The sequence below is a fragment of the Scylla paramamosain genome, chromosome 12 (assembly GCF_035594125.1).
Source record: "Scylla paramamosain isolate STU-SP2022 chromosome 12, ASM3559412v1, whole genome shotgun sequence".
Taxonomy (NCBI): domain Eukaryota; kingdom Metazoa; phylum Arthropoda; class Malacostraca; order Decapoda; family Portunidae; genus Scylla; species Scylla paramamosain.
This window is the reverse complement of record NC_087162.1, coordinates 28,362,259-28,377,947: the sequence shown is the minus strand read 5'-3', so window position 1 is coordinate 28,377,947 and position 15,689 is coordinate 28,362,259. Positions and strand designations below refer to the sequence as shown.

The 15,689-nt window shown below is 40.7% G+C and overlaps 1 protein-coding gene across 5 annotated transcripts in view; it reads left to right on the top strand.

The window, feature by feature from the left end:
- LOC135106069 (E3 ubiquitin-protein ligase BRE1A-like) overlaps positions 1-14,167 on the top strand; it is a 19,659-nt gene extending 5,492 nt beyond the window's left edge. Inside the window, exons 2-12 of one of the 5 annotated variants that reach the window (XM_064014910.1) lie at positions 1,422-2,545; positions 3,664-3,775; positions 4,778-4,921; positions 6,575-6,651; positions 6,780-6,924; positions 7,528-7,695; positions 9,830-9,956; positions 10,529-10,714; positions 10,873-11,287; positions 11,856-11,964; positions 12,170-14,167. In XM_064014910.1, the coding sequence (XP_063870980.1) occupies positions 4,889-4,921; positions 6,575-6,651; positions 6,780-6,924; positions 7,528-7,695; positions 9,830-9,956; positions 10,529-10,714; positions 10,873-10,907 (771 nt within the window). In that variant the 5' untranslated portion in view covers positions 1,422-2,545; positions 3,664-3,775; positions 4,778-4,888 and the 3' untranslated portion in view covers positions 10,908-11,287; positions 11,856-11,964; positions 12,170-14,167. Of the gene's footprint in view, positions 1-1,421; positions 2,546-3,663; positions 4,922-6,569; positions 6,674-6,779; positions 6,925-7,527; positions 7,696-8,663; positions 8,772-9,829; positions 9,957-10,528; positions 10,715-10,872; positions 11,288-11,855; positions 11,965-12,169 lie in introns of all 5 variants that reach the window. The other 4 variants (XR_010271117.1, XM_064014912.1, XM_064014911.1 and 1 more) reach the window with 4 other exon arrangements.
- Positions 14,168-15,689: the final 1,522 nt, after the last annotated feature.

Here is a 15,689-nt window from a genome sequence, read left to right as displayed (position 1 = left end):
TGCCCCTTGATGCCCTATAAGGTACCGCCAAGCACCAAGGGGCGGCCACCACGGTGTACAGTGAAGCACGTCCCAGCATCCCTGTCACCATCTTTTCCCTGCCAATAATTATGCATTACATTTCCCAGCTAATTTCTTTCTAGTGCAACATTTCTACTACTAATGGTGGCCTGTACATTTCTCAGCATGACCAGTACAGCACTTCAAACAAACACAGCCTTTTCTTAGCCACAGCAAGGTGCAGCCACAACAGACGGCCTTGCCTAAGTCAGCATGTCACACTGCATCCATAACACTGAGCTTCCAGGAACACAACTGTGGGACTGATACAAGTTACTGTGTAGGTCATTTGTCCCAGCAGACTCTTTCACAGCAAGCAGGCATGAGGTGGTAGTCTGTGCAGTGCGTCAGTGCTTGGAATTTTCAACCGGTCTTGCTGCATCTATGGCCCAGAGACCAAACACAGACCAAACAGAGGCCTAGCTGAATATAACACAAGCCAAACAGAGGCCCACCAGAACCATACACAGGCCCACAGAACTAACTGACTGGCTGGCCGGCTCACTGGCTGGTTGAGTGACTAACTGACTGACTGACTGACTGACTGACTGACTAGCTGAGTGACTGATTGATTGGCTGGTTGGTTGAAAGGCTAGCTGGCTGGTTGAATGGCTGACTGACTGACTGACTGACTGACTGACTGACTGACTGACTGACTGACTGACTGACTAGCTGAGTGACTGATTGATTGGCTGGTTGGTTCAATGGCTAGCTGGCTGGTTGAATGGCTGACTGACTGACTGACTGACTGACTGACTGACTGACTGACTGACTAGCTGAGTGACTGATTGATTGGCTAGTTGGTTCAATGGCTAGCTGGCTGGTTGAATGGCTGACTGACTAACTGACTGACTGACTGACTGACTGACTGACTGACTAACTGAGTGACTGATTGATTGGCTGGTTGGTTGAATGGCTAGCTGGCTGGCTGGAAAATAGTCATGGTGAGAGAGAGAGAGAGAGAGAGAGAGAGAGAGAGAGAGAGAGAGAGAGAGAGAGAGAGAGAGAGAGAGAGAGAGATATGCTATTCTTAACAATGTATTTAATTTTTATCCTATTTCATTTTATTAGATTTACTTCTTTTTCTTCTTCTGCAGCTGCTCCCATATTCATATGGGGTCACTTTTCCTTACTAGTCTTCTCCCCAAGGCTCTGTCCCCAACCTTCTCTCCACTCAATCCTCTCTCACTCATGTCCTCTCCAATGTGATCTTTCCACCTTTTCTTTGATCTGCTACGTTGTCTTCTTTTTATTTTTATTATATATTTTTTTATTATATTTTTATTATATTTACTAAGAAACTAATTAAACTATACTTTCTACAAAACAACTACAACCATAACACCAACAAATCATTCCAGACTACCCCATCCCCTGCCTCCCGCTGTGCCCCACCCAGACACCACGGCCCAGCAGTGACGCCATTCCACCTGCTACACGACGCTGGCTGACGCACTCCAGACGTGGCAGCAACAGGAGGTGGAGGGCAGGAGCAAGAGTCGGATGGATGGCGAAGGAAGGCATGATGGCGGAGCTGGTGGCTTTGGAGGGTGTTCGTGCAGGGTACCTCGGCAGGGTCTAGATTAGAGCAAATGGATGATGAGAGACTAGTAAGGTGTTTGTGTGGAATATTAGGAGTAGCAGTTGGGGGAACAAGTGTGTTAGGATGGTAATAAAGAATGGCTTGGAAACTAGTTGTTGGGCTTTTGAGGGGTTGAGTGAAGCCTTGTTGAGAGTGATGGAAGTAGGATTGTCAGAAATGGAGAGGGCTTACAATGTTATGTAACTAAGTGGACAAGTGAGATAGACAGAGTGATCAAGCACATGGGACTGAGTGAGCCAAGTGTGGAAATTCTGGGATGGAGTGAGCCAGGTGTGGAAAAGTGTGGAAATTGTGGGATTGAGTGAGCCATGTGTGGAAATTGTGTAGAAAAGTGTGGAAATAGTGTGGAGAAGGTGTGGAAAAAATGTGGAAATTGTGGGGTTGAGTGAGCCAGGTGTGGACAAGTGAGATAGACAGAGCGATGAAGCATGTGGGGTTGAGTGAGCCAGGTGTGTGCGTCACTTGGGGATGACTGTGAGCTAACCTGGGACCAATGGTTGATGACGCTCACTGATGGAATTAGAAGCTGCATGAATTGTTTATGTAGATTTTAGAAGCTGTCTCAATTGTTTGTGTAGATCTGAAGCACTTACTTTGAATTGAAGGCTTGGACCATGTAATATCTTTGTAATTCTTCTGTATCTCTGTCATAAGTTCCTTAGATAACTCACTACTGTTTTTGTCTCTATATAATAATATGTACATTTACTCAAACTGCATTTCCTTTCAGTGTGCAGGTTGGCAGTAAACCTCCCTGAAGGTTCCAGAACTGCTCACCAAGTGTCCAGCCCAGCCTGTCACAAGACTATGTGACAGTGGACCTTCCACTCATACTGAAAACAGCTGTGCACTGCCACTCACAGGAAGTGGTGACCACTCTAGGTGTGCTATCTGCTGTTTATATGTATAAGATGAGTACTGGCTAAGGGTAAGACAAATTCTTGCAGGTGTGTGTTTGTGTGTGTGTGTGTGTGTGTGTGTGTGTGTGTGTGTGTGTGTGTGTGTGTGTGTGTGTGTGTGTGTGTGTGTTTAGGAACCAATTAAATATTGCTTATTGTTAGAAATGGAAGAGGCTCTGAGGGACTTTGAAAAGGTTGCTTATATCAGTGAAATGAGTAGGTGTGTTCTTGGAGACAGAAGCAGCATGTGGCCTGGCCTGGAGGAGAATCTTGACTGAGGCCCTTTTTTTTGAGAGACTGCAAGCTGACAGAGGTGAGGAAGATCCTTGTGGGGCTTATTCTAAAGGATACTGTAGTGAGGAAACTCAAAGCTTGGAGGAACAGAAGAACAGTGTTGCTGTGTGTGGCATTGACTGTGTACTATATCGTAAGGAAGACAATCTTTGCTCCCACAGTGTCAAGAGTGAAAACACAGTAAAAGCTGAAATAGTGGAGCCAGTATCACGTAACAATTGATCAAAGCAAAACAATTCAAGGTGTTACTAGTATTTACAGTGTTCTATAAGTACTTCTGAGAGAGAGAGAGAGAGAGAGAGAGAGAGAGAGAGAGAGAGAGAGAGAGAGAGAGAGAGAGAGAGAGAGAGAGAGAGAGAGAGAGAGAGAGAGAGAGAGAGAGAGAGAGAGAGAGAGAGAGAGAGAGAGAGAGAGAGAGAGAGAGAGAGAGAGAGAGAGAGAGAGAGAGAGATGATAAGTGATGTTTCTAGTTTCAGTGATTTACTTCACAGACAGTAGTTAGTGAGCAGGTGTTAAATATAATCCAGTGTTGCTGAGGGAGAATAAATTAATAGGCAGTAGTGTGCATAAATGTACTCTATGTATTTTTTATGTAGGAGGGACATTGACAACTTATTTACCTCTCCTTCCACTGAATGGCAGGCACAATGACACCAATTACCTGCTGTTTACATTTCACTGTTGACTCTTGCATTTCTCTATTAATCTGGGACTGAATTCTTCACTACTATTGGTTTGACATAGAATTTTTAATGTGTCCCTTGAAGATTAAAAGCCCAACCTATTTCCTTTATCTGTTATTTCCAGATTGAGTTGTCTTGAAGCTGAGATGAGTTGGTCGGGTAATGAGTGACTTGCATCAAGTGACCGTGAGGTGTTGGACGTGATATTGTGTTATTGCAAGTGTAACCAGTAATAAGTAAGTCCTTTCTTTAAAACTCTTCATACATGGATTTGTCATACATGGATGGATAAGGCCCTTGTACAGAGTCAGCAGCTGAGGGGGGGGTGAGAAAAACTGGCAGACATCTCAGAATACCTAACTTCATAGAAGCTGTTTTAGCTAGAGATGAGATATGAAATTTCCAGTTTCCAGACTGAGGAGGTTCAGTGTAGAAGAGGGGATACTTGTTGTCTGGAAGGTTGTGTTGAGTTGATAGATGGAGGAATTGAGTTTTTGAGGCATTGAACAATACCAGGTTTGCTCTGCCCCAGTCAGAAATTTTAGAGAGAGATTACAAGTGAGGTATTCTGTGGCTTCCCTGTGTGAACTGTTTGCCTCCCGAAAGGTTGGATGTCCATGAAAAGACCTGGAAAAATGCTGGTTAGTATAATCAGTGTAGGATTGGATAGGACAACAAGTTTGGTTTAGAAGATCATTGATGAATATAGGAAGAGAGTGAATGACGATAGAATCCTGAGGAACACCACTGTTAACAGATTTAGGAGAAGAACAGTGACCGTCTACCACAGCAGCAATAGAATGGTCAGAAAGGAAACTTGAGATGAAGTTACACAGAGAAGGAAAGAAGCTGTAGGAGGGTAGTTTGGAAATGCAAGCTTTGTGCCAGACTATCAGAAGCTTTTCATATATCCAAGGCAACAGCAAAAGTTTCACCAAAATCTCTAAAAGAGTATGATGACCAAGACTCAGTAAGGAAAGCCAGATGACCAGTGGAGCAGCCTTGATGGACCCTAATACTGGCGATCAGATACAAGTAGGCTGTGAAGTAATAGATGTTTAAGAATATTCCTATTAAGGGTAGATTAAAAACTTTAGATAGGCAGGAAATTAAAGCAATGGGACTGTTGTTTGAGAAATTAAAACTACTACTACTGCTACTACTACTACTACTACTACTACTGCTACTACTACTGCTACTGCTACTACTACTACTGCTACTACTGGATGGTATATCAGTTCACACAGCAAGAAGCCAAGGACCCACCGAGGCTGTCACTTGGAAGAGGTCATTGTTGTTGCATCCAGCATCCCAGCCTGACTGCCTAGACAGGTCCCGCAGGTTGCTGAATGGCAGAGATGCAGGCTGCTCCACAGCAAGATGTGAGACCAGTGTGGCAGAGTATGATGTGTACACAATGAGGGACACACTGTAGCCAACCCAGTAGATTACCCGTGGATTAACAGTGTCAATGTTGTATGTGAGTGTATAGTGTAGTGTCTGGGCCACCCTGTATAGGACTGCCAGCCTGGCATATAGATAGATCAATCTAATTATTTGACATTTCATATTCTGAACATTTTGCTGATCCAATTAATCTGTTAAGGGAGCACTTTGTTCAACATCTTTAAAATATTATTTGATCATCACCTGTATCTCTCACCTGATGATATAGATAGGCTGGGTGTAGGTAACAACTTTCAACCTCTCCTCAGTGATGGACAATTCAGAGACAGTGAGGTCAGCTTCCCCTGACTGCAGAGCTCCTACCGTGCCCGTCCACTCGTTGCTTGAGTTGTCCTTCAGTTTCCCGTAGGCATAACCTTCCAGTACATTGAAACTGACTCTGTACAAGAGAGAGAGTGGGAGAAAAAATAGTGTTGTGTATTGAGGGAAAGAAAATTTCTGTCTTGTCTTCTCTATTTAGGGAAAGAAAAGGAAAAGGGCAAGTAGTGTCATATGCATGGAGGAAAAGGAAAATTATTCTCATATGCACTGAGCAAAAAGGAAAAGTACTGTGATATGTACTAAGGGAAAGGCTGGGTGTACTGAAGGGAAGGAAAAATACTGTTGTCGTATTTATTGAGGAAAAGAAAGAAATACTGTCGTATGTACATTTTTTAATTGCTAGAAAGAAAAGTGAAATATACATTTATATGTATAGTTTATTTTTCATATCAGTCACAAGTATGGATGTTTGTTTCCCTTCTTTTTTTTCACATGTACAGCTACCTCCTCAAATAGCATGTATTTTCAAAATTTCAAGCTGCTGTGATGATGAAAAAAGCCTGAAAGAAAAATGACAAGGAACAAAAAGTAATGAGAATAAGTTTTGTGGCAACTATTCATTAGGTGTCACTTTTTCACTCCTCCACTTAGACCGGTACAGTTGAACGCAAAATGTGAAAACTTACGAGAAATTGTGTGCATCCCTTAGTGCAGTGACAATATCCCCCACAAAACCAGTGATATTTCTTTGACTGGAGGTTAGTTCAATAATTTTGAAGGCTGGGATTAATTTTAATGAGGGATGAGAGGGTGGAAGTGACTGGAGTATAGGTTAATAATTCTACCAGCTGGAAAGGATTTTGAGGGTCAGAGGAAAGTGATTGGATATTAGCTTGATAATCGTGCTTGGTGAGATTAATTTTAGTGAGAGACTAGATGGTGGGAGGATGATATTTAGAGGTTAGTTTGGTAATTTTGCCAGTTGGTATTAATTTTTAGTGAGGGATGAGGGTGTCAGAAGAATGTGACTGGAGGTTAGTTTAATAATTCTGAGGGTGGGAGGAAAGTAATAGGGGGTTAGTTTAATTTTGGTGATGGATGAGAGTGTGAGTGGAAAGTGTAGCTGACCACATAATTTATCAAATAATACAAGCATGTACACATTCTTAATAATGTTCCATGTTAAGATATACTAAACATGAAGTTACTCCACAATATATGATGGTGTAAATTACGAATGGTTAAAGTCGAGACTTGTTTGATGATGGCCTGTTTGCTTGCTCCCCTTGGACGTGCGGCAAGTGCAGCAGCGTTCGACCGTTTCTCTACGGGCAAGCGACACCTCCTGGTGGGGGACTTCAAATCTGCTGTCGCTGCCTTCAAGGTGTGTCTGTTGCTTAGGTGTGGTATGTGTTGCATGTTACCTAGTTGTGTTGTTTTCTGTGTTGTTAATTGTTTCATATCATAGTGAAAGTAAACACCAGGTTTAACTGACACTCCTTACCACTCCAGGAGGCAACAGAGTCCCTGGTGGAGCTGTGTGGGGAGCAGGCGCCCGAGTGTGGTGACGCGTACTGCCGCTGTGGCCGTGCATTGCTGGAGCTGGCACGCAAGGAGGCAGGGGTGCTGGGGCCAGATCTGGATGGTGCCAGTAGTCGTGTGTATTGCTTGGTTATTGTGTTAACGTGCTGGAGTGTGCACAGCCAGGAGTGTTTGGGGAATGAAAATAAAAGGAGTTATGGATGTTTAAAAATGCATCTTTTGAGAGCTGAGTATACAAGAAAGTTGCTGTGTTTCCGGGATGAGTAAACAATGAAGAAATGTTTTGAGGAACTGGGTGTGCAGAGGCACGAGTGTTTGGAGAATGAGAATACAGGAAGACAGGAGTGATTTAGGAATAAGTGTACAAGAAAGGAGTGTTTGAGTGACAATATATAAGGAAGAGGTGTTTTGAAAATGAGAGTACAAGGAATGAGCATTTTGGGAGTTAATATACAAGGAAGCAAGTATTTAAGGGACAAGTATACAAGATTATTTTCCTGTCATATGTCATTATACAATGTTTTTCTTTGTTATATACATCATTCCCTTTCACTTTTCATATCTTGTGTTCTCGTCATTCTGATGTAATGTTACAGATAGAGAATGTTTGGTGTCAAATTTTCACTAATTTCATATGTGTATAAACTTTCATTTCATTGACTTTTTTTTACTATTACTACTATATTTGCTTGCTTTTTAAACAAGTCTTTTCTTTCAGAGGAGGGAAGCACAGGGGAAGAGGAGGACGAGGAGGAAGAGAGTTAAGAGTCACAAGAGGAGGAGGAAGGTGGAAAGAAAGAGGAAGGAGAGGAGGAGGAGGAGGAGGAGGAAGATGGAGAAGGAAAGGAGAAAGATAAGAAGGAAGGAAATGCCGCAGAAGGAGAAGGTGAGTTGTTAATAAGGTTTTGTGTGACAAGTTTTCTGAAAATTTTATTTGTTTACATGAAGTTTGTTTTGTATATATTACTCTTAATATACTACTTCTCCCACCACATGCAATTTGTCTGTCTGCTGTTGTGGTTCTTTCATTTCTTGTTCCCTTTCCTGAATATACCATTTCCTTAGTTTCATATCTAGTACCCTCCAATAAAATTTCTGCTTCTCGGTCTCTGTACTTCTCTCGTTTTTTTTGCTTGGCTTCATTCCTCAGATCCTTCTCTTTTTCCCTTTCTTCCAAGTTCATATCTCTTTTTTACCCAAATATTCTTGTATTCTGAATTTTCAGCCAGCTTCCCAGTTCTCACTAGGATCTCCTTTACTGTAACTTGGGATCTCATTCTCACTTTTAATGGTCTTTTACCTCCTTCACTATATTTTCCAATTCTATATGCTTCTTCCACTTCTCATTCCAGTCCCTGTTCTTCACCTTAGACCATTGTAATAATTTTCCTTACCAACTCCTCTCTCTCTCTCTCTCTCTCTCTCTCTCTCTCTCTCTCTCTCTCTCTCTCTCTCTCTCTCTCTCTCTCTCTCTCTCTCTCTCTCTCTCTCTCTCTCTCTCTCTCTCTCTCTCTCTCTCTCTCTCTCTCTCTCTCTCTCTCTCTCTCTCTTATTCCCTTTTCTTCCTTTCTTCCTTCCCTCCTATCTTTGTTTCTCCCTCCTCCTCCTCCTCCTCCTTCCTCCTCCTCCTCCTCCTCCTCCTCCTCCTCCTCATTCATTCTACCTAACAAGAAATAATGGATTCAAGATTATACCCAAACGTTTTAAATCCCACAAGGCCAAACATTTTTTCTTTAATCGTATAGTAAATATATGGAGTAAACTTCCTGCAGAAATTGTGAACAATATTGAAATTGTGAAAGCAATATTATTGAATCAGTTCATCCTAAACATTTGCACTTTGTTTTTCCACAGAGCAATAAGAAATTAGAATTGACAGAGAAACCAGACAAGGGACTGCATTTGAAGAAGCACAAGAACCAAGAAATTACATCATTCAATGAAATGACAACATAATCTAAAGTAAGAATTTACATAGCTTTCATTTTGGTTTACATTCTGAAAGGTAACAGTAACATGGATATGTTTTTATATTGAAATCTTTCTCTGATTGCATACAAATGGTACCAATCAACAAATAATAATGTAATACTTAGAAGCTGGGAATTCAAATCACTGGTAGATAAAATGAACCACCATTCTAGAGTGTACATAACTAAGGAATTAATATACTGGTTAACTGTCACACCAGCATGAACAGAATAACAACAATTGTTGAGTAGAGTCTGTAGGAGGCAGGGAAGGAGGCATGTAGTCAGTTTTAGAGAGCAGTTATTATGAAATCAGCTGTAGAATATTCCTAAGATGCAATACTACTGGAGTCTGTCAGCTTGAAGACAGTTTATTAAAGAAGGGAAGTTCATGAGATATAAAGCCTTTGATTATTCAGTTTCATTTCCAAAGTAACATTTATTTATTGGTGTGTTGCTTCCTGTAAATAGTAAAGCCTTGACAGCACTGCATCTCTCACACCACGCTGTAACTGTTGAGAGAACCATAACCCTTAGAGAGAGGAGGAGGGAATCCTTGGTTTATGTTCAGTAAAGCCCTGTATTCTTGTCATGGCAATGTAGAATGGAGGCGTCATTGGTTTATGTTCAGTAAAGCCCTGTATTCTTGTCATGGCAATGTAGAATGGAGGCGTCCTTGGTTTATGTTCAGTAAAGCCCCGTATTCTTGTCATGGCAATGTAGAATGGAGGCGTCCTTGGTTTATGTTCAGTAAAGCCCTGTATTCTTGTCATGGCAATGTAGAATGGAGACGTCATTGGTCACATACTGTTCTAATGTAATCTAATGTAATCTAATGGAATCATGAAGGTGTAAAAATGCAGGATATGGATGGGATGCTACATCAGCAGCTTTTGTCATTAAGGGTGGTAAAGTGAAAGATTTGTTAATCACTTTGGTCTTTAGTTGATGCTTCTGGTGAGGCTTTCCTGTTTAAACTTGGCATAATATATATAAAATGATGTGGCATGTTAAACAAGTTAACTTACTGCCTTCTTGTGTCTTTCACAGATAGAAATCAAAAACGTCACAAGACAGAATAGTGAGCTGCATGCACTTATCACAGAGTATAAAGTCACTCCCTCAGAGGAAAAAGACAAGGATGGCATGTCTTCATGTGAGAACTCAGAAGCTAAATGTGAGCTACCATCCACATGAATATATATTTGTATATCAAACTGACATTCTCCTTGGAGGGAGGCTTTCCAAAGTGCACACACACACACACACACACACACACACACACACACACACACACACACACACACACACACACACACACACACACACACACACACACACATCTCTGCATCAGGACTCAACAGCCAGACTGATAAACAATTACTTCACCCAAGATGATCAGCTGATAGGATTAGCTGTGGATGAGCCTCCTGTGGTGACTAGGAGTACAAAAGCCAGCAGCTAATTTTGGGAGCTGCCAGTCATCATGGTCCTGGTGTCTGAGGTGCTGCTTTTGCATTTTCCCAGTCATGGGATGAGGCTACATCACATTCATTCACAGTTGCTCTTAGTTATCTCTGTTACAAGTTAAAATTTTTCCTGGCTCCACAGACATTTCTGGTGCATCTAACCCTCTCTCCATTGCCCTTCTATTTCCCTTAGTCTTATACCCACTTCTTACATTACGTCTAATTACTACCATTGGTCATTCTTGTCTGGCCCTCTGTTGCATCAATTTTTCACCTCCAGGTACAGATACCAAGGGGAAATTGCTGGGTCAAGTGGCTACACTGACATCTGAGGTTAGCAGGTTGGAGAGTGAGTGCAGCAGTCTTCAGGTTCAGCTAGACTGTGAGAGGGATAAGTATAACAAACTGCTGGGAGAATCTCTTGCTCATGAAAAGTTGTCTGAAGATGTCATAACTGAACCAAAAGGTAAGAAAGTTTATATTCTCTAATAATAAAGCAAATAATTTTTCCTCACTGTTGCTCAATTTTTTGAATTAATAACAAAATAAAAGCATTGTTATTGGATTTGTTTATTGAGGCTGTATTAAGAAAAGTTGAGAGAAACAAACTTATTGTTTTATCAGGAGAAACAACAGGATTGGGAGGAACTGAGCTTTAACAGAAGCTGCAACAACTGCAGGAGGCTCACAGGGTCCTGGAGAGCAGGTTAACTTGCAGCATGAAGGAGGTGGCTGAGCTAAGTGACAGGAAGTAGCAGCTTGAGCATGCTGTAGTGCATGAGAAGACAGAGTCCATCGGTGTGTGCATGTTTTTTGCTCATTTGAATCATCTGTAAAAGTGAAGTGGAGGAAGTGTTTACTGTTTACTGTATGCCATTTCCTTGGTCTTTTAATGAAGAATTTTATCCTTCTTCAGGTGACTACATCACCATCTACCAGTTGCAGCGAGGAGTGATGAAGTAACAAGCTCGAGAACGCGAGTTAGACCTTGCCAGCCTCCATCATGAATGAGAGGAAATGAAGCAAAACCACTCTGCAGGTTAGTGCTCTCTTTTGCATCTCACACACTTCTTATTCATGTCATGGCAGATTAGTGATTTCTGCTGCATCTCACACACTTCTTATTCAATTGCTGGCAGGTTAGTGATCTCTGCTGCATCTCACACACTTCTTATTCAATTGCTGGCAGGTTAGTGATCTCTGCTGCATCTCAAACGGTTCTTATTCAGGTGTTGACCAAAGTACTAAGCCTTCATATCATTACCTTGCTCTGTGATGGAGGCTACACCATCTGGCATCTAGCTGAGATTTAATGTTGCAGTAAAGCTTCCATATGAGTTCATGTAGAGCAAAATGTTTTCAAATGCCAGGGAAGTAGTGTAATGTAACCTTCCAGAGAAATCTACACCTCATTTATTAGTTAACAGGAGTGTTTAATGTACTTAATGTGATTAGCCAGGATCAAGGGTCAACTTCTTCACTGACCATTTACTCTCAGGTGATGTATCTGTCCTCCATGAGTCACCAGAGACACATAAGGTGTTGTAAGTGAAATTTCATCTATTAGATTTATTCAAAATGTGAATTAACACAGTTGTTTCCTGCAGGATTTGATATCAAAGCTGGTGCAGGAAAAGGAAGCAGATCATGACCTTCAGCAGCTCGAGAAGATAAGCAGCGTCCTTAAGAGTCCAGTTGCTATCTTTAGCAGTGTTGGTGAGTAGTAAAAACTGAGCCATCTTATGAAGTGCAACGAAACATTATTATTATCTTCATAATTTTCTTGAAATAAACAGATTTCTGTGGCATGTTGCTCATTAGCACTTTAATATCAGATAACACCAGTTATTTATGTAATGATGTAATGTACTAAGTAGATGAAATACAAGTGGCATCTGCTAACACTCTTGATGTGGAACAGGAACCAGTGAGTCTGAGACACCCACCACCAGTGGAAAGGTGGCTGACGAGCGCCTCAAGCACTCTGAAAAGGTGGAGCAACAACAAGAAACAGAAAATTGCATCCATCATTCTTTGCCTGAGGAGGGAATTGATGCTCTGTTGACCCTTCACACTGATGTCCCTCATGAGGAGGGGAGAATATGAATCCTACAGAACTTGCCCATAGGAAGACCAAAACTGTTACTGCTGCCACACTGCCACCACTTCCACTGACACCAAAAGCCCAACTGTGCAGAGAATCCTGGACCTCCGCAATGAAATGGAGTCCACCAGTCACCTGGAGCACTTTAGCCTCCAAAAGTTCCATCCGTGTCCATTGTGTTTGGGTAAACTTATCACTGTATAAGGGGACAAGTATCAGTGTATGGTTACTATATACTCATTTGTACTTAAAGATGTCATGTCACATCATTCTCTCTCTCTCTCTCTCTCTCTCTCTCTCTCTCTCTCTCTCTCTCTCTCTCTCTCTCTCTCTCTCTCTCTCTCTCTCTCTCTCTCTCTCTCTCTTTCTTTCTTTCTTTCTTTCTTTCTTTCTTTCTTTCTTTCTTTTGTTGCATATGTTACTGCTTTACATTCCTCCCCACAGTATTTTTTCATCTACTTTATGACTGCAGTAGTTTTATCATCCCAGTGTATGCTGTATCCACTCTGAAACTGTAATTCACCAATCAGCTCAAATGTGTCTCTGTTTTGATAATCATTAATTTGTTTCAGCTACACAACCACTCTGATAAGGGACAAAATCTACTTCACCAGTCATCTATGTCATACAGTCATATATATTCATACATATGACAAAATACTCTTCCTAAGACATTTCTTATTTTCTCTTCTCAAGTGACCTGTCCATCTATCTAAGGTACCACATAACATTTAAAACTTACAATATTGTGTTTAATTCATGAACACTTTTTTGTCTATCTATGGAGACTTGCGTATAGACTTGAAATGTATTGGGAGTTTTCTTTATCTCTCATTCTATACCTAACACCTGTTCCTAAGAATCCCCAGGTGATAGCCATGGTGACTGGCTGGTCTCCTACTGAGTGGCTGGGGTTTTCCAAAAGTGAGGGTTGGTGTTCCATACCATACCATGTGCCCTGTTTGTATTCCTTCTTTGTCCTCTGTATTATATTCTATGTAAAGATGGTGCTGGGGTGGGATCTACTTCTTATTCCCTAAAAGTGATGAGGAGTGACACTGGGCAGCATTGATTTGCTCCTTAGAGATGGCTGGGTTCCTGTGGATGAGTGGGCCATGCTGTGCTTTGTCAAGGATGGTGTTTGGTATTGTGATGACTCTTGCCACAATCAAGTGCCTCCCACAGAGTAGTGGAGTACCTATGTATGGTGTTGACCCAAGCTGTCCAGGTCTCATCCAATGCCTTAATATGATTTAGATGATCAAAATGGTTTAACTCACCATTTAATCAGCTGACTGATTTGAATGGAGAAGTATGTAATGTGTTGTAGCCTAACCATCCCTGCCAGCATGGTCAGATTCTTGGTAGTAACCTGAAATGCTCCTAGGTAGTGAGTATCATTGCACATAATGATCTTTACTTTGTCAGTAATTCAATGATACTGAATATTACTCTACTGGATTTTGCTCAGCACTGCTTGGTAACTTTTGGCCATAATCCCAGGTCTGGAATGATATGAAGCCATGTTTTTACATTCCATATGAGACAGGCAAGCACTATGCTTTGCCTGACTGATACCTGTACTATACATTTATGACCCCAGGTAGTTCATCACTCTCTCTCTCTCTCTCTTCTCTCTCTCTCTCTCTCTCTGTTTGGAATTATACTGTATATTAGGAAATATCATTAAAGAGTGTGTGTGTAAAAAGTGTTTGCATTATTGTGCATTTGATGTTATAGCCCCAGGTTCTTAAAGTTTTCTAGTTTCATGATTTATAAAGATTGCTATTTTTAATAAAGTTATTGAAATTGTTATTGAGTGTTTTTTATTGAACTCATTAGCTTTGTAATAGTGTGCGTCTCATCATGCATTCATTAATGATGTAGAGTGGAAATGTCCACTCCTATCATGCATAATATCAATGCATTATTGGTTTATGTTGTTATTTGTGTATAAATTGTAAAGTTATGCCAGTCTATTTTAGTACAAACTAAATATCAGCTGGAAGAGAGGACAGGTAATGGCACACTAAAACACAGGAAGGGACAATGATATAACCAATTTAACAATACACAGAGGAAGAAGAATGAGAAAGCAATAAAAATGGATTATTTAATGGATGATTAATAGACCCTCATTTGTAATGTTATTTCAGGCAAGAATATTAAAAGAGACAGCTGGCTTGCCCTTTGTACTTGTTCAGCTTGCCCTTAGCACTTGTTCATACATGACAGAATGAGAGATCTATGGGTGGGGGTGACACCTGGAAATGGGTATGATTCATGAAGGGATTGATTGATTGGTTGACTGACTGATTAAGAAAAAAAAACGTAGCAGTGGAGGGTGGGGGGGGGGGGGAAGGCGCCCCCAACTTTCCAGTCATATATGGCGTGGAAGGGACAATACCAGCAAAGAAAAATATGAGAAAATGCATAATTTACTACAAAACCCAAAATGCGAAATAAAACCTTGCCAAATTGAACCTTCCCACGAAGGTAATGAATGGAGTTTTGATGCAATGAGCCACAGTTACTTAAAACACTCAACAAATATAACACCTGCCAAAAAAATAAAATAAATAAATAAAATCAATCAATAAATAAAGATAAAAACGCGAGAAAACCTTTAAATTATCACAACGCGAAATATACACACACGCTAAACTGGATGCGTCATTAATTAATACCCCCCCCAATAGTTTATAGCCCCTCCCCTATTCATTGCTCCCCCCCCCCCCTCCCTGCCTTGAGGAACACCTTCACTTATGGCCTGCTGTTGGGTCAGATTTGAGCCATTTTAACCTCGAATTACATACAATACATACATACATATCGTCTCCTTGCAATAATTATAATAGTCTTCCTGGCTTAATTTTTGTTTATTCATTATTCCTTATGTATTTATTAATTATTTGTCATTTGTCTAATTCCTTGTTTTATTTAGCCTCGGTATTTAACTAAGCATTTTTTTTTTTTTTCACTTTCTGACTGTGGCCCTTGCAATGAATGGCTTAATTGTTTATTTACTGTTCCTTACGTGTTTATTGATTATATGTGAGTTATTTATTTGATATTCATGATTTTTTTTTTACTTCGTATTTCTTTATATGATAGTTTTATCTTTTCGTGTTTTCTGGCTTAAGTTTTGTTTATTACTCCTTGTTTGTGTTATTAGGTGTGTCATTAATTATTTGTCTTATTTCTCGTAGTTTAATGGATTTTTTAGCACTTTAATTATTAGAGTTCCTCACCAGTCATTTTATTCGAGAGAGAGAGAGAGAGAGAGAGAGAGAGAGAGAGAGAGAGAGAGAGAGAGAGAGAGAGAGAGAGAGAGAGA